At 42.5% G+C, this 18,559-nt stretch overlaps 1 protein-coding gene across 1 annotated transcript in view; it reads left to right on the plus strand.

Annotated features, from left to right (window-relative positions):
- MCC (MCC regulator of WNT signaling pathway) overlaps positions 1 to 18,559 on the plus strand; it is a 524,409-nt gene that overhangs the window by 127,869 nt on the left and 377,981 nt on the right. The window contains exon 3 of the mRNA XM_061429887.1: positions 18,099 to 18,313. Within this exon, the coding sequence (XP_061285871.1) occupies positions 18,099 to 18,313 (215 nt within the window). The remainder of the gene's footprint in view (positions 1 to 18,098; positions 18,314 to 18,559) is intronic.

Genomic DNA, 18,559 nt, shown 5'->3' on the forward strand with positions numbered 1-18,559 from the left:
AGACCTTGATGCTGGGAAAGATTGAGGGTAGGAGGAGAAGGGGGTGACAGATGGTCGGGTGGCATCACTGACTCAATGGACATGAGTTTTAAGCAAACTTCGGGAGACAGTGAAGGACAGGGAGGTCTGGCGTGCTGCAGTCCATGGGGTCACAAAGAGTCAGACATGACTGGGCGACTAAACAACAAAGCTTGTATTTGGCAAATCTTGCTTTCAAATTATGACCGTAATTAAGGATATAGCATAGTAATGTTCTCACAGATTTAGAAACCTGAAGATCAACAGCATCCATTAAAACAAAACATACTCGTTTCCCCAAACCTGGGAAAGTATGAAACACTAAAATAGAAAATCCGTCTGGGTTTAGTCTGAGAAGTCATGTCATTTACCATGAAGAGACTATAAGAGATCTTCTCAATAAGATAGTGTGATAGGATATTTAAATCGTTTCTCCTCCCGTCCCCAGCATCACCAAGTTATGTCTTCATGGGTTGTTTAAGGTGTTCTGTATTCTCAGAAGATTGAAGACACGTTAAAATATAAGTACAAAACAGCTGACAAAAACAAAGACAGGGAATGGTTTTGGCATCATCTGAGACAGTGAGAATGATCAAGTAATTTGTACGTTATTTTTCTATCAGAATGAAAATGTTTCTGTAGTGAGTATATTTGAACCTCAGCTGTGTGTATATGTGGGTGTGCATGTAAACTTTAAATTCTGCCATTAAGATGTCGAGTTCTCTTTATGACACACTGGCTTTCATCTCTCCATTCTGCAGTCACTGCAGGCAGAAGAAAGAAAATTTGGTATATTTCTTTTTCAGACTTCTAAGCAAGCATGCATAAGATCACTGGATTCTTGTGTATTTCTTGAGATGTTAAATATTTTAGATTTCTTTTGCAGATTACTACCTCATGGAATAAAATACGCTGTTCTGTGGTGGTCTAAATTCTTGTGAGATGATGTCTGAAGTAGTGCTCATTCTATTTTGCTTCCTGATTTTGTTTTTTATGAGCATTTCAAGCTTATTTGATGCTACTCTTTTTGAGTATATTGTTTTAGCCTCCTTCCCACTGACATTAATCATTTCATTTTAGTTAGCTTAGAACAGAGTTCATGGAAATCCAGGTGTATTTATCTCAGGTGGTAATCCTAACATGAAGGGTGCCACTGATTACCTGTGTTGATTGTATCTTTTGAACCACATAGAATGCAATAAAACTGTTCATCTATTTTTTCTCCAGCATGAATTAACTGCAGCAGTTCATTAAGTGTCACTGTTTTTACGGGATGTTGAAGCCATTACAATTTCAGTGGCAGTGATTTTACAACTTGGCATGATTTTAGATACTTTTCATGGAATAAAAATGATTAGTTGGCTGAGATAAAGGCTCAGTATGCTCACAGAAAGTGTTTAGTTTGGCCAGTCAATTTCATTGTCCATTGTTCATTCTAGAGAAGCTGTCACTCAACATTTTAACAACAAAAAGCTCAGGAAGGCTTACTTTGCTTCCTGTTTTATCTTTTATAAAATTACTGCAAGTTCACAGGAGAACATAAATGAAAGGGTATTAATAAATGACTGTTTAAATCAGTTAAATTTTTATGGTTGTTTCAGAAGAATTTTGTATGGTTTCCAGTTGATCCATTTAAGTTTGCTATCTACAAGAAAATCTAGTTGAAGGAGAATTTAATCCAATACCTTGTATATTTATTTAGCTCTCATTTATAAATGCTTATCAGTCAGTTCTATATAAATTTTAATGCAAAAAAAATAACATGTCAAACTTCTCTCTTCGTATTTATAGTGTTTTCTTTGGTTTATCTGATTTAAGAAGTACTTGATACGATTTTGCTCTTAAATTATTACTATAAGATTATAGCACAGAGACTCTGTTAAATACCATCGAGTTTCACCATCTGTTTAGTATAGATGAGGAAGTGGAGAACTGAAGGGTTGAATGATAATTGTCAGGTCACAGAGTTAGTTGGTGGCATGGCTGGGACTAGCCTGGACCTCTCCTGGCTCCTAGATCATTTTCCTGCTAATTCACACTGCTGCATTCTTTCCTTTTTTTCTCTTTCTGTATTAACAAAAACTTAGAATTCCAACCGGAAAAGGCAACGGCACCCCACTCCAGTACTCTTGCCTGGAAAACCCCATGGACGGAGGAGCCTGGTAGGCTGCAGTCCATGACGTCACACAGAGTCGGACATGACTGAAGCGACATAGTAGCAGCAGCAGCAGAATTCCAATGGCACCCCACTCCAGTACTCTTGCCTGGAAAACCCCATGGACGGAGGAGCCTGGAAGGCTGCAGTCCATGGGGTCGCTGAGTGTCAGACACTACTGAGCAACTTCCCTTTCACTTTTCACTTTCATACACTGGAGAAGGAAATGGCAACCAACTCCAGTGTTCTTGCCTGGAGAATCCCAGGGATGGGGGAGCCTGGTGGGCTGCCGTCTATGGGGTCGCACAGAGTTGGACACGACTGAAGCGACTTAGCAGCAGCAGCAGGATTGTTTGCTTTTCTGTTAGTAACTTCTAGGTAGAGATTTAGAACTCTGAACTTCCTTAACTCCTAAAGAGTAAGTTTATTTACTAATCTAACCTATTTCAGTTGCTTTAATGTCAAAACCATCGCAGTCAGAATGCTTTTATTTTTTTAACACACTTTGCCTTTCAAATTAGACTATGTTATTGTTCAAGGGATTTTTCACTTAATTGGATAACAGTAACTGTTAGTGTTATTTGAAAACTGTTATTTATAACAATAACTAGGTCTAGAATCTAATGGTGTAAACATTAACATTTTCACTTTGCCTTTTGTATGTCAACTCAACTGACAAAGATTTGAACAACTCAGTTAATAAGCTTGACTTAGTGGTAATATAAGGGGCTTCCCTGGTGGCTCAGATGGTAAAGAATCTGCCTGCAATGCAGGAGACCTAGGTTTGATTCTCATGTTGGGAAGATCCCCTGGAGAAGGGAATGGCTACCCACTCCAGTATTCTGGCCTGGAGAATTGCATGAGCCTGGCAGGCTACAGTCCATGGGGTCACAAAGGGTTGGACACGGCTGAGTGACTTTCACTCATTCACTCAGTGGTAATATAAACGCTTCCCTGGTGGCTCAGTGGTAAAGAATCTGCCTGCAAATGCAGGAGTTCGATCCCTGTGTCAGTAAGATCCCCTATAAGAAGGAAATGGCAACCCACTCCAATATTCTTCCCTGGAAACTATCCCATGGACAGAAGAGCCTGGAGGCCTACAGAAGAATTGGACACGACTTAGCAACTTAGAACAACAAATGCCCACTCCACACAACAATTGTAAGATATACTTTTTTTTTCAAGCATACATGGAACATTTGTAAAATTTGATCACGTCTAGGCCATAAAACCAGTTTCAACAAATTTAAAAGGATTGAAATAACATAGATCATGTGTTCTGAATATAATACAGTGAATCTATAAATCAAAACACTATGGAAACACCATATGATAGGAAATTAAGGAACATACTATGAAATAGTTCATGGATCTAAGACAAAATTATGAACATTTCAAAAGAATTTGAATTGGAAGATTATGAAAATATCAATTGAAATGCAGCACTTAGAGGAAATTTTATAGCTTTTAATGCATATATTAGAAGATAAAAGGAAAAGGGCTGGTGAGCATCCATGCCAAGAATTTAGAAAGAGAACAGCAAAATAAACACAGAAGAGAAGAGAGGATATAATAAAGGCAAGAACCAAAATCAATGAAATTGAAAACAAGTACACAATTTTGAGGCACAGAGTAGACTAAAGATGGTTTTTCTAAAAAGATGTATGAAATTTATAACTTCCTTGGCAGGGGGCATTTGCCCTGGTGGCTCAGAGGTTAAAGCGTCTGCCTGCAATGCGGGAGACCTGGGATGGATCCCTGAGTCTGGAATATCCCCTGGAGAAGGAGATGGCAACCCACTCCAGTATTCTTGCGTGGAGAATCCCATGGATGGAGGAGCCTGGTGGGCTACAATCCATGGGGTCGCAAAGAGTCGGACATGACTGAGCAACTTCACTTTCTTTCACTTTCTTGGTTGTGGGGGAGGGGGAATGCTAAAGTGAAAAAAAGATAAGGCAAATAGTTGTTAAGGTAAAAAATGAAAAATAAAGAGATGGAAAAAAGTGAAAAATAAAAATAAAGAGAGCAGGGATTGAATACTGAGTGGTAAAGTTTTTTGCCAAGTAGGCAACCCGATCAATCATGGATTCCAAGAAGATTCTCTAGGTTGAGGCTGGAGGAAAAGGTCATGAACTCTCCTGGTACAGTATTAGGAATGCAAAGTACCTGGGTGCTGTCTATTGGCAGTATCTGGGTTTGTCAGTCGGCTGTGCACTCGGCTGGCTGAAGGTCATGTGGCATGTTTGTAGGGCGTCCAGGGGCCTCTGATTTGCACACGTAGCAACTGAGTCAAGATCATGTCACCCAACTAAGTCCACCCTGTTGGCAGGCTAAGTAGTCAAATAAAGACTTATTATACCCAATATCAGGGCTTTTCTGCTGGCTCAGATGGTAAAGAATCTGCCTGCAATGCAGGAGACCTGGCTTCAATCCCTGGATCAGGAAGATCTCCTAGAGAAAGGAATGGCAACCCACTCCTATATTCTTTTCTGGAGAATTCCATGGACAGAAGAGCCTGGCAGGCTATAGTCCAGTTCAGTTCAGTTCAGTCGCTCAGTCATGTCCAACTCTTTGTGACCCCGTGAATTGCAGCACACCAAGCCTCCCTGTCCATCACCAACTCCCAGAGTTCACCCAGACTCACGTCCATCCAGGCATCTCATCCTCTGTCATCCCCTTCTCCTCCTGCCCCCAATCCCTCCCAGCATCAGAGTCTTTTCCAATGAGTCAACTCTTCACATGAGGTGGCCAAAGTACTGGAGTTTCAGCTTTAGCATCATTCCTTCCAAAGAAATCCCAGGGCTGATCTCCTTCAGAATGGACTGGTTGGATCTCCTTGCAGTCCAAGGGACTCTCAAGAGTCTTCTCCAACACCACAGTTCAAAAGCATCAATTCGTCGGCGCTCAGCCTTCTTCACAGTCCAACTCTCATGTCCGTACATGACCACAGGAAAAACCATAGCCTTGACTAGACGGACCTTTGTTGCCAAAGTCATGTCTCTGCTTATGAATATGCTATCTAGGTTGGTCATAACTTTCCTTCCAAGGAATAAGTGTCTTTTAATTTCATGGCTGCAGTCACCATCTGCAGTATTTTTGGAGCTCAAAAAAATAAAGTCTGACACTGTTTCCACTGTTTCCCCATCTAGTTGCCATGAAGTGATGGGACCGGATGCCATGATCTTCGTTTTTTGAATGTTGAGCTATAAGCCAACTTTTTCACTCTCCACTTTCACTTTCATCAAGAGGCTTTTTAGTTCCTCTTCACTTTCTGCCATAAGGGTGGTGTCATCTGCATATCTGAGGTTATTGATATTTCTCCCGGCAATCTTGATTCCAGCTTGTGCTTCTTCCAGTCCAGCGTTTCTCATGATGTACTCTGCGTATAAGTTAAATGTGCAGGGTGACAATATACAGCCTGACATACTCCTTTTCCAATTTGGAACCAGTCTGTTGTTCCATGTCCAGTTCTAACTGTTGCTTCCTGACCTGCATACAAATTTCTCAAGAGGCATATCAGATGGTCTGGTATTCCCATCTCTTTCAGAATTTCCCACAGTTTACTGTGATCCACACAGTCAAAAGCTTTGGCATAGTCAATAAAGCAGACATAGATGTTTTTCTGGAACTCTCTTGCTTTTTCCATGATCCAGCGGATGTTGGCAATTTGATCTCTGGTTCCTCTGCCTTTTCTAAAACCAGCTTGAACATCAGGAAGTTCACGGTTCACATATTGCTGAAGCCCGGCTTGGAGAATTTTGAGCGTTACTTTACTAGCGTGTGAGATGAGTGCAATTGTGTAGTAGTTTGAGCATTCTTTGGCATTGCCTTTCTTTGGGATTGGAATGAAAACTGACCTTTTCCAGTCCTGTGGCCACTGCTGAGTTTTCCAAATTTGCTGGCATATTGAGTGCAGCACTTTCACAGCATCATCTTTCAGGATTTGAAATAGCTCCACTGGAATTCCATCACCTCCACTAGCTTTGTTTGTAGTGATGCTTTCTAAGGCCCACTTGACTTCACATTCCAGGATGTCTGGCTCTAGGTCATTGATCACACCATCATGATTATCTGGGTCATAAAGATCTTTTTTGTACAGTTCTTCTGTGTATTCTTGCCACCTCTTCTTAATATCTTCTGCTTCTGTTAGGTCCATACCATTTCTGTCCTTTATCGAGCCCATCTTTGCATGAAGTGTTCCCTTGGTATATCTAATTTTCTTGAAGAGATCTCTAGTCTTTCCCATTCTGTTGTTTTCCTCTATTTCTTTGCATTGATCGCTGAAGGCTTTCTTATCTCTTCTTGCTATTCTTTGGACCTCTGCATTCAGATGCTTATATCTTTCCTTTTCTCCTTTGCTTTTCGCTTCTCTTCTTTTCACAGCTATTTGTAAGGCCTCCCCAGACAGCCATTTTGCTTTTTTGCATTTCTTTTCCATGGGGATGGTCTTTATCCCTGTCTCCTGTACAATGTCATGAACCTCATTCCATAGATCATCAGGCACTCTATCTATCAGATCTAGGCCCTTAAATCTATTTGTCACTTCCACTGTATAATCATAAGGGATTTGATTTAGGTCATACCTGAATGGTCTAGTAGTGGTTTTCCCTACTTTCTTCAATTTAAGTCTGAATTTGGCAATAAGGAGTTCATGATGTGAGCCACAGTCAGCTCCTGGTCTTGTTTTTGCTGACTGTATACAGCTTCTCCATCTTTGGCTGCAAAGAATATAATCAATCTGATTTCAGTGTGACCATCTGGTGATGTATAGAGTCTTCTCTTGTGTTTTTGGAAGAGGGTGTTTGCTATGACCAGTGCATTTTCTTGGCAAAACTCTATTAGTCTTTTCCCTGCTTCATTCCGTATTCCAAGGCCAAATTTGCCTGTTACTCCAGGTATCTCTTGACTTCCTACTTTTGCATTCCAGTCCCCTGTAATGAAAAGGACATCTTTTTGGGGTGTTAGTTCTAAAAGGTCTTGTAGGTCTTCATAGAACCATTCAACTTCAGCTTCTTCAGCGTTACTGGTTGGGGCATAGACTTGGATTACTGTGATATTGAATGGTTTGCCTTGGAAATGAACAGAGATCATTCTGTCGTTTTTGAGATTGCATCCAAGTACTGCATTTCAGACTCTTTTGTTGACCATGATGGCTACTCCATTTCTTCTGAGGGATTCCTGCCCGCAGTAGTAGATATAATGGTCATCTGAGTTAAATTCACCCATTCCAGTCCATTTGAGTTCACTGATTCCTAGAATGTTGACATTCACTCTTGCCATCTCTTGTTTGACCACTTCCTATTTGCCTTGATTCATGGACCTGACATTCTAGGTTCCTATGCAATATTGCTCTTTACAGCATCAGACCTTGCTTCTATCACCAATCACATCCACAGCTGGGTATTGTTTTTGCTTTGGCTCCATCCCTTCATTCTTTCTGGAGTTATTTCTCCACTGATCTCCAGTAGCGTATTGGGCACCTACTGACCTGGGTAGTTCCTCTTTCAGTATCCTATCATTTTGCCTTTTCATACTATTCATGGGGTTCTCAAGGCAAGAATACTGAAGTGGTTTGCCGTTCCCTTCTCCAGTGGACCACATTCTGTCAGATCTCTCCACCATGACCTGCCCATCTTGGGTTGCCCCATGGGCATGGCTTAGTTTCATTGAGTTAGACAAAGCTGTGGTCCTAGTGTGATTAGATTGACTAGTTTTCTGTGAGTATGGTTTCAGTGTGTCTGCCCTCTGATGCCCTCTTGCAACACCTACTGTCTTACTTCGGTTTCTCTTACCTTGGGCGTGGGGTATCTCTTCACAGCTGTTCCAGCAAAGCACAGCCACTGCTCCTTACCTTGGAGGAGGGGTATCTCACTGCCGCCCTTCCTGACCTTCAACGTGGGATAGCTCCTCTACGCCCTCCTGCACCTGCGCAGCCATGGCTCCTTGGGCGTGGGGTTGGCCCTCCCTGCTGCCGCCCCTGGCCTCCGGCTTGGGGGCATGGGGTAGCTCCTCCAAGCCGCCGCCCCTGACCTCGGTCAAGGGGTAACTCCTCTCATCGCTGCCGCTGACCTCGGACGCGGGGTAGCTCCTCTCAGCCGCACCCCCCGCCCCCAACCTCGGACGTGAGGTAGCTCCTCTCAGCCATTCCTGCACCGTCGCAGCCCAGCACTCTCGGCCGCTGCCCCAACCTCGGACATGGGGACCTCCTGGCTTCTGCCCCTGACCTCGGATGTGGGGTAGCTCCTCTCGGCCGCCTGCGCTTAGTGCGCCGGTCGCGGCCGCCTGCGCTTAGTGCGCCGGTCGCAGCCAGGCTATAGTCCATGGGGTCGCAAAGAGTCAAGCATGACTGAGCAACTGACACTTTTTCACTTTTCATAACCAATATCAGGAGTGAAAAAAAGACATTGTTACAGTCAGAAAAAGAAAAAGAAAATATTATAAATAGCTTTCTGCTGATATACTTAAAAGTTTAGAAAACATAAGGAAATTTCCAGAAAGTAGAGCTTACTAAAACTGATTCATTAAGGGATATAAAATATGAATAGTTTTATAACTAGTAATGAAATTAAAACAGTAATTAAAAAAAAAAAAATCTTTCCACAGAGAACACTTGAGGCCCAGTCAACTTCACCAGCAAGGTCTACCTAACACTGAAGTGAAGTGAAGTGAAAGTGGCTCAGTTGTGTCTGACTCTTTGTGACCCCATGGACTATACAGTCCATGGGATTCTCCAGGCCAGAATACTGGAGCAGGTAGCCTTTCCCTTCTCCAGGGGATCCTCCAAACCCAGGGATTGAACCCAGGTCTCTCGTGTTGCAGGTGGATTCTTTACCAGCTGATCCACTAGGGAAGCCCAAGAATACTGAAATGGGTAGCCTGTCCCTTCGCCAGTGGATCTTCCCGACCCAGGAATTGAACTGGGGTCGCCTGCATTGCAGGCAGATCCTTTACCAACTGAGCTACCAGGGAAGCACACCTAACACTGAAAGAGCAATTAGCTCCAGTCTCACATAAACTTACATATAACCTGATACCAAAGCGTGACAAGTACAGGGAAAGAGAAATCATAGGCCGGTTTTACTTTTGAACAGAGATGTAAAAATTGTAAATAAAATGCTAGCAAATCAAAATCAATAATACGTAAACAAGATAGCACATATTTTGACTAGGTTGTATTTGTCTCTCGAATGTAAACTTGCTTTAACATTAGAAAATTAATATAATCTATCCTATTTTAAAAGCTTAAATAAAAATCGCCAACTTTTCAGTAATAAAGAATAAAAGAATTCTGTTTTTTTCACTGAGAAGCTAGAATCACCATTTACTTTTTGTACTCCTATTTGCATATTCCCCACCCTGGCATTTTCCCATTTTGATCAGGCTAATTTTCAGCCAGAAACATGAGGACCCCTATGGGGCATGCCGATAAGGCACATGTATGATTCTTCTCACTACAGAGAACAGGTCCAGATTAGCATTATCCCCATTTAGTCTTATGATACTTAAAAATCAGTGACTACCAAGGGCTTACTGAATACACGGTCCATTAATACGTCTTGTAAGAGAAGGATAAATTGATCCAAAATACGATCTCTGCCTTCTAACCAAGAGACAAAATCTTTAAAAAAAAATCTTGAACTCTTGTAGACTGTAGGTGTTAGCCCCCCAATTCCAAGCCAGCCTCAGTGTCAAGTGAAACTTAATTAACCCTTCTTTACTCCAGTGCTTCCCCATTTTAACATGCTTTCCCTAAAATCCCTTTTGAATTCTTTAGCCCTGAATTACCCACCAACTTGCTATTGCCTTCATATGTCCAGTTTAGACAAATCAAGATAAGATGCCAAATATTATTTTTAATTTTTTAAAAGGTTGAAGATGATTACCTCAGCATCTTTATTCATTGCTGAAGGGAAGACACTTTGCTTTTTATATTAAATTTGGTGAACAACAGAATAGTAGACTCTCAAGCTGAAGAATTTTAAAAGCTATTTGTTCCAGCTATCCCTTTGACTGTTCCTAACCTCTCTCCCATTTAGTGTTCTCAAGCCTTTACTTAAACACATCAAGGACTGTTGATCTTGCTTGTACAGAGTGGAACATTAAGAATTATCCACTAATGATGATGATGTTGATAAGTGTACTCCAATAAAAAAAATGCATTTCTTCATTTCTTTCTTTCTTGTCACCTGTCAGTAGTTTTGGGGTTTTGAGTAGGTTGGGGAAGGGAGTTGCATTTCAAAATGCGTCCTCCACTCTAATGTGCCACAGAAATTCAGTGCATTGTCCTCAGAGAGGACACGTGATCTGTATTCAAAATAGAACACTAATAGGCTCACTTCCTAAAGATTGCCAAAGGCCAAAGAACTGACTTTTATCACCAGGGAGATAATATTATTTACCTCCCCTTAGTAAGATATGTGCTTCGAATTACTTTTTGTTTTTTCCCAGAAGGACACAGGTTCTTTTAGCTATCCTTTTCTACCCAATTCTCCTTGAAACCACAGACACAGATTTTAAGATAGTCAGCCTGTGTTTGCAATGTAATTTGTACTGGAGAAAGCTAGAGGCCCTCATGGGAATTAAGCTCCTGAATTTTATACCACGAGTTGACATTAATAAATGACCAAAGACTCATATGGTGCTTCTGCTTTGGACTAAATGATTTACTACTGCTTTTGTTGATGTCAGTATTATCTAGGAATTGTAAACATGCCATGACGGGGACAGCTGACACCTGGCTGTCAATTTGTTCAAATCCGCTGTGCTTCTTTCTGTTGGTATGTTAGGTCTCAATTCAGAAAGGTAGCTGCTTCCAGTTAAAAGGAGTATTTTCTCTCTTGCCACTGAGGGTAATAAATTAGGGAGTTCTCTCTAAACAATCCACATAAATGCCAGATTAATGAGCACTAAATACGAACAGTATCACAAACACTGTTAGTACATGTTTCAGGATCCCCTAAACGCTCTGTGTTATCACCTGCCTGTGATGTGATGAGAAGCCTCTGACGTTCAAATGAAGGATGGAAAAGAAAGAACTAGAGGTAGAAAACAGGAGTGGTTAGGATGGCCAGAGAACAAGTCTGATGAATAAATGTCTACTCTGCCCCTGCTGCCACCACTGCTGGGCTGGACAGATTTCCTCATGGTTCTGGCCACATGGGAGAAGGCAATGGCACCCCACTCCAGTACTCTTGCCTGGAGAATCCCATGGACGGAGGGGCCTGGAAGGCTGCAGTCCATGGGGTCGCGAAGAGTCGGATACAACTGAGCGACTTCACTTTCACTTTTCACTTTCACGCATTGGAGAAGGAAATGGCAACCCACTCCAGTGTGCTTGCCTGGAGAATCCCAGGGATGGGGGAGCCTGGTGGGCTGCCATCTATGGGGTCACACAGAGTCGGACATGACTGAAGCGACTTAGCAGCAGCAGCAGCTGGCCACATGTTTTGGGAAGGCCAGGTGTCCTCTGGATACGAGTTGGCCAAGTAGAAAAGAGGAAACAAAGTCTATCAAACCTGATACCCAGAGACTTTGACTTATTAATGGAATATTCCATTCTCAGGGAAACATAACTTTGGCCCTGATCTAATGGGCTATTTTCATTGTCTTTAATGCTGATATTAAGTATACTACAAAGCTATTGGTGACGTTTTAGTCATAGGTTAGGTGTCAAAGAGGTATTTTTTAAGAACTGGTCATTTTAACAGGTACCTTTCAGAACCTGGGTGGTATACAATTTCCCTCATGTGTTTGTTCCCTATTGTCCAAAATGGATTACAGATAACTAAAATCATGAGCTGTGGCCAGATAATTGCTCACATTTCTTGGTCAGTTTGTCATATACCAGGAATTGTCTGAAATGTTCTACATATTTGAATCTTAACTCTCACAACACATCTATGAAATGCATACTGTTGAGCTAGTGGTAAACAATCTGCCAGTGCAGGAGGTGTAAGAGACACAGGTTTGACCCCTGGGGATCAGGTTTGACCCAGGGGATCGATAAGATCCCCTGGAGGAGGGCATGGTAACCCTCTCCAGTATTCTTGCCTGGAGAATCCCATGGACAGAGGAGCCAGGCAGGCTGCAGTCCATTGGTCGCAAAGAGTAGGACATGACTGAAGCGAATTAACACTAGCCATGCCCATTATAAAGATGAGAAAACTGAAGTTTAGGTTACATAATTTGCTTGAAGTCACATAGTTGGTCATGGTGACTCTTGACTTGACCTCAAGGAATCTGACCACAAAACCCCAGCTCTTAACCACTGTTCTATTTAAATGAGCAAAGTCTCTAAAATGAAAGAAGATATCTTTTTCTTAAAATGGAAAAAATGAATTCATTGTTCCTAGGCTGTTGATAGATCTATGTAAGATAATGTATGTAAAATTCTCAGGACAGCACCTGGTCCTTAATGGCTTTGAATAAATTTTATCATTCATGATTATTGTGTCTTTAACATAAATATCAGGTCCATCACATGTTGGTCGCCTTATTCTCACGGGGATTTGGTTCATGGAAGGTGGCATAGCGCCTTTGGTGCATAAGCATGCTAATTGCAGGCTTTAGAACCAAACCTGGGTGGCACTTTGCAAATGGGATTAAAGCCCTAGCTTGTAGCTGCCAAGTACCCAGCAGAGCAAGGATCTCAATGTTTGGCAGATTTTCTGTTCCAGCATCCTTTCTGAAAGCAGGGTTTTCCCAGTGATGTATTTTATAAACATATCAAATTGCCACTTGTTTCTTATGCTTTTCTGATAAGAGAAACATTTGGAATCTGTGCCCTGTCACGTTTAAACAGTAAATATTCAGCTTTTAAAAAAATACATCTTACCTCTTCCTTCAGAGCACCCGAGAGGATTATGGAGGCAGACATCATGGCCTCCTTTGGTTCTCTGTGTGTAGAGATCTCTAGGCCCAGGGAGTACTTTGGCCTTTGGTATTTAGAGGGGTGCTGTAAGTCACTTTCCTTACTAGCCTGGAGAACCTCTGCTCAGTGCTTATCATGGTCTGAATATTTTGTCCCCCCCCCCCCCCACAAATTTATACATTGAAGCCCTAACCCCAATGTGTTAGTTGTCAGAGATGGAGCCTTGAGGACGGAAGAGGGGAGAACAGAGTTAGATGAGGTCATGGTGACGGCATCCTCCTGATGGGGTTAGTGTCCTTCTAAGAAGAGGCACCAGAGAGCTCAGTGAGCATGGGGCACTGTAGATGATAATGGTGTCCATGTTCAGGGAAAGAAAACACAAGCCACCTCCCTGTGGTCAGTAGGCTTCTTTTGAGGTTAGCAAGAGAGTGAAAAGAGACTGGCATGAGGCTCAGGGTGGGCCTAAAAACATCAAGCACTATCATATTTCACAGAGCAAGAGTTACCAGACCTACATTTTTTGAATTTTCCCATGAGTTCTTCCAAGTTAAATGACTGATTTTGCCTCAGGATTGTTGGGTTTTGTATAGAAAAGTCTAATGTGACAACAGATTGGAAGAGAGGAATGGGAATAGTCTACTGTATATTTGAGTTGAAATGCAGTTGACTTATGATGTGTTAATTCCTGCTGTACAGCACAGTGTCTTAGTTGTACACATCTACTGCATGGCTTCAAAATGCACTTTGTTGTTTGTGGTCCATTTATATAGAAGCTAATATGATTGTCTTGGCTCCTTGGCAGAGGATCTGCATTCTCAGCATCACTTCAGCAAAAGTTGTTAAGGTAATAGTGTGAGGGCCTTTTGATCTTTCTGATTAGCATGGAGCTTAGCTAACCTGATGATATGACTCTGACTGAAACTGGGTTTGGGTCTGTTAATACAGCATAATAAATTCAAATGGAGCTTCCTTGGGCTATCTAATCCAAGAAACAAAGTTCTCATAAACAACTTTGCTTAAAGAAAGAAGTTTAAGTGTATCATTTATTTTGATTTTTTAAATTAATCTTCATGTTGCTTTTCCTGCTTAAGAAGTGAAACCCTGGGGTACTACAACTGTGGGTGATTCAGCAACCCATTCAATAAATGTGTAATAAACACCAGATATGTCACAGGCTAGGGTCAGACTTTATTTTGGGGGCTCCAAAATCACTGCAGATGGTGATTGCAGCCATGAAGTTAAAAGACACTTACTCCTTGGAAGGAACATTATGACCAACCTAGATAGCATCTTAAAAAGCAGAGACATTACTTTGCCAACAAAGGTCTGTCTAGTCAAGGCTGTGATTCTTCCAGTAGTCATGTATGGATGTGAGAGTTGGACTGTGAAGAAAGCTGAGCACCAAAGAATTGATGCTTTTGAACTCTGGCATTGGAGAAGACTCTTGAGAGTCCCTTGGACTGCAAGGAGATCCAACCAGTCCATTCTAAAGGAGATCAGTCCTGGGTGTTCTTTGGAAAGAATGATGCTAAAGCTGAAACTCCAATACTTTGGCCACCTCATGTGAAGAGTTGACTCATTGGAAAATACTCTGATGCTGGGAGGGATTGGGGGCAGGAGGAGAAGGGGATGACAGAGGATGAGATGGCTGGATGGCATCACCGACTCGATGGACGTGAGTTTGAGTGAACTCCGGGAGTTGGTGATGGACAGACAGGGAGGCCTGGTGTGCTGCAATTCATGGGGTCGCAAAGAGTCAGACATGACTGAGCGACTGAACGGAACTGACTGATGTGCAAGGTGCTAGGGATACCATAGTCAAACATAAAAGACAAGTGCCCAACCCTATGCTACTTGCCTTATGTGTGACCTACCAGGCTATCAATGATTCTACCCATTTCTGAGCTCAGTCTTCTGGCCACACATTACTGGAGCCAGGACAGAGAATATGAGTAGGCCAGGCAGACAGAGAGCATTCAGAGGAGTATACAGAAACAGGACAAGCATTTTGAAGTCTGTGTTGAAATGGAAAGCAAAGCTGCCCTTGCAATTCAGTGAATAGACTTTAATATTAAAGTAAACTTTCAGTTCAGTTCAGTCGCTCAGTCGTGTCTGACTCTTTGCAACCCCATGACCTGCAGCACGCCAGGCCTCCCTGTCCATCACCAACTCCCGGAATTCACCTAAACTCATGTCCATCGAGTCAGTAATGCCATCCAGCCATCTCATCCTCTGTCGTCCCCTCTCCTCCTGCCCCCAATCCCTCCCAGCATCAGAGTCTTTTCCAGTGAGTCAACTCTTCGCATGAGGTGGCCAAAGTACTGGAGTTTCAGCTTTAGCATCATTCCTTCCAAAGAACACCCAGGACTGATCTCCTTTAGAATGGACTGGTTGGATCTCCTTGCAGTCCAAGGGACTCTCAAGAGTCTTCTCCAACACCACAGTTCAAAAGCATCAATTATTCGGTGCTCAGCTTTCTTCACAGTCCAACTCTCACATCCATACATGACCACTGGAAAAACCATGACCTTGACTAGATGGACCTTTGTTGGCAAAGTAATGTCTCTGCTTTTTAATATGCTATCTAGGTTAGTCATAACTTTCCTTCCAAGGAGTAAGCATCTTTTAATTTCATGGCCGCAATCACCATCTGCAGTGATTTTGGAGCCCAAAAATATAAAGTCTGACACTGTTTCTCCATCTATTTGCCATGAAGTGATGGGACCAGATGCCATGATCTTAGATTTCTGAATGTTGAGCTTTAAGCCAACTTTTTCACTCTCCTCTTTCACTTTCATCAAGAGGCTTTTTAGTTCCTCTTCACTTTCTGCCATAAGCGTGGTGTCATCTGCATATCTGAGGTTATTGATATTTCTCCTGGCACTCTTGATTCCAGCTTGTGTTTCTTCCAGCCCAGCGTTTCTCATGATGTACTCAGCATAGAAGTTAAATAAGCAGGGTGACAATATACAGCCTTGACATACTCCTTTTCCTATTTAGAACCAGTCTGTTGTTCCATGTCCAGTTCTAGCTGTTGCTTCCTGACCTGCATACAGGTTTCTCAAGAGGCAGGTCAGGTGGTCTGGTGTTCCCATCTCTTTCAGAATTTTCCACAGTTTGTGGTGATCCACACAGTCAAAGGCTTTAGCATAGTCAATAAAGCAGAAATAGATGTTTTTCTGGAATTCTCTTGCTTTTTTGATGATCCAGTGGATATTGGCAATTTGATCTCTGGTTCCTCTGCCTTTCCTAAAACCAGCTTGAACATCTGGAATTTCACAGTTCACGTATTGCTGAAGCCTGGCTTGGGGAATTTTGAGCATTCCTTTACTAGCGTGTGAGATGAGTGCAATTGTGCGGTAGTTTGAGCATTCTTTGGGCAGTTGCAAACATAACAAAATTGTTTGCTTTGGTAAAAACATGTCACCCTGCTATATATCATTGTATGAAAAGAGTGTTGGGTCAGATTGACTAAAGAAGATCAGCAGAATATGAACAATAGAGGAAAAGTATCTGAAGTGGTTGCAGACAAGACACTTTTCCTAATTACCTTGGTGAAATTCACCAGTCCCCAATAAGAGGAGATTGGAAATTCACATCAGAACCTGCTGTACATAATTTGTAGTTTTCTGTATGTAATTATACTTAAGTAAATTATAGAGGAATCTGCATATGTTATCCTTTCATAGTACAAATTGAATCATTTTAATGAATCCCTTTTTTTGCAATTAAAAGTCATGTATCAAGACCCACTGAAGTGAAAACTCCACAGGCAGGGCCTGCATTTCCTCATGCTCGCTGCTCTACCCCCTGCACCTAGCATGGTGTCTGTGAGTAGCCCTTTCTTTGTCAAGTTTTCTGACTGCCCAGGTCTTTTGCATACTCATCCTTCCCTTAGGAAAAGGTATCATCTTACAAATGCTATCTCCCCAAAGAGGAAACCAGAAAACACATTTCCCAGCCTTTCTTGCAGCTGAGACGGATATACGTGACTGACTTTCCACCAGCCAGCTGCACCCACAAGGGACTTCAAATCAGAAGTAAACATAAAGAAGCAAGCATCACCCCAAATCTAATTTTTTCTAGCAAAGGTAGCAACTGAAGCATCTGTCTTTCTCCTCCAGTAAGCTTTCCCCGAGCAACCCCCATCCCTCATGAGGGCTGTTGGGTTAGACCTTCTCTAGGTTTACTTTTCACTGTACTTTTCTGTGCTGTTCTAATGGTTAGCATCTTTTATTAGGTTCTAATCTGCTGTGGTAGTTAAGGTAATCCTAATTCCTCTCCAAACCAAAAATATATGGTGAATCCAACACAAAAGACGTTTCCTTTTCCTGATCACATAAAGGTAAAATAGTACCTGGGCTCAGCAGACAACCCTGCTGCAGGAGGTAGTTCACAGATCCAGGCATCTTCTGTCACACAGCTTTGCCATCTGTACCACACAGCTTCCAACGGTGCCATGCCCATCTGAACCAGGCCAGAGGCAAAGGGCAGGAAGAATCACACTCTGCGGGTTTTATGAGCTAGGCTCTGCAGCTATGCTTATCACTGGTGTTCACATTCTGTTGCTGAGAGCTCAACCATGTGGCAGATACAGTCTAGCTTCCCGTAGTTTCTTCCAGGTATGTCGACACCAGAAAATGACAGTAAAGTGCTGTATCTAACTTTCTATCTTCCCACTTGCTTCCTTCCTGCTCAAGTGGGGAAAAGGATGACAGAAGGCTCATCTTACAGAACACTAAATCACAGACAGCTGTAGCTGTGATCTGGCTTCCCATTTTTCGGCTCATTGGTGCTTTTCGCTAAACATTTCTGTTGGACTGGGAGAAGGCGCATTTCATTGGGTAGTTATTTCTAAATGCTTTGCCTGAAATGGCTTTTATCTCCAGGCACCCCATGTGTCACTTTGAAAGGGAAAATGCTTAGTGTGCAGCCGTGAGCCACATGTGTTCTGACGTGTGGATTTCCAAATCATTGCCTCTTGGCCACCCACAGGCTAACACAGGAAACATCTCCTCTCCTCCCCACCCCCAACCCCGTCTCTTCTGGACCTAGGTGCCTTATCAGCAGCCAGGGAGAGCTGGGAGTACTACTCGGGAGCCAGGGACCTCCAGAGCCCGGACTTGCAGAGTCAGCCAGCCCTGCAGAAGCTTTTGGAGTATGGGGGAAGCTCTTTGCACCAGCAGGCTGCTGTGCTCCGCAAGCTGCTCACGAAGTCCCCGCGCTTTGGCAACTCCATAGGAGGAAGCTATCTAGAACTGGCCAACACGGTGAGTCCTTTCTGGTTCAGAGAACACATCTTTAGGCCTGGGTGGATGCCAATCTGCATATTTGAATTCTGAGCTCCAGAGGACATATCAGGTATTGTCTCTTTTTATTGAGCTAAACATTGTACCATCTCCAGCATTGCCAATAATGTTAAGTGCTCCAAATGCTTATGACTGGTGACTTCCCTTGTACTATTAAGAGCAGAGTGATTGGTTAAAAAGTGTTTTAAGTCTGTACCTTGTACGGAT

This window comes from Bos javanicus, chromosome 10, assembly GCF_032452875.1.
Source record: "Bos javanicus breed banteng chromosome 10, ARS-OSU_banteng_1.0, whole genome shotgun sequence".
NCBI lineage: Eukaryota > Metazoa > Chordata > Mammalia > Artiodactyla > Bovidae > Bos > Bos javanicus.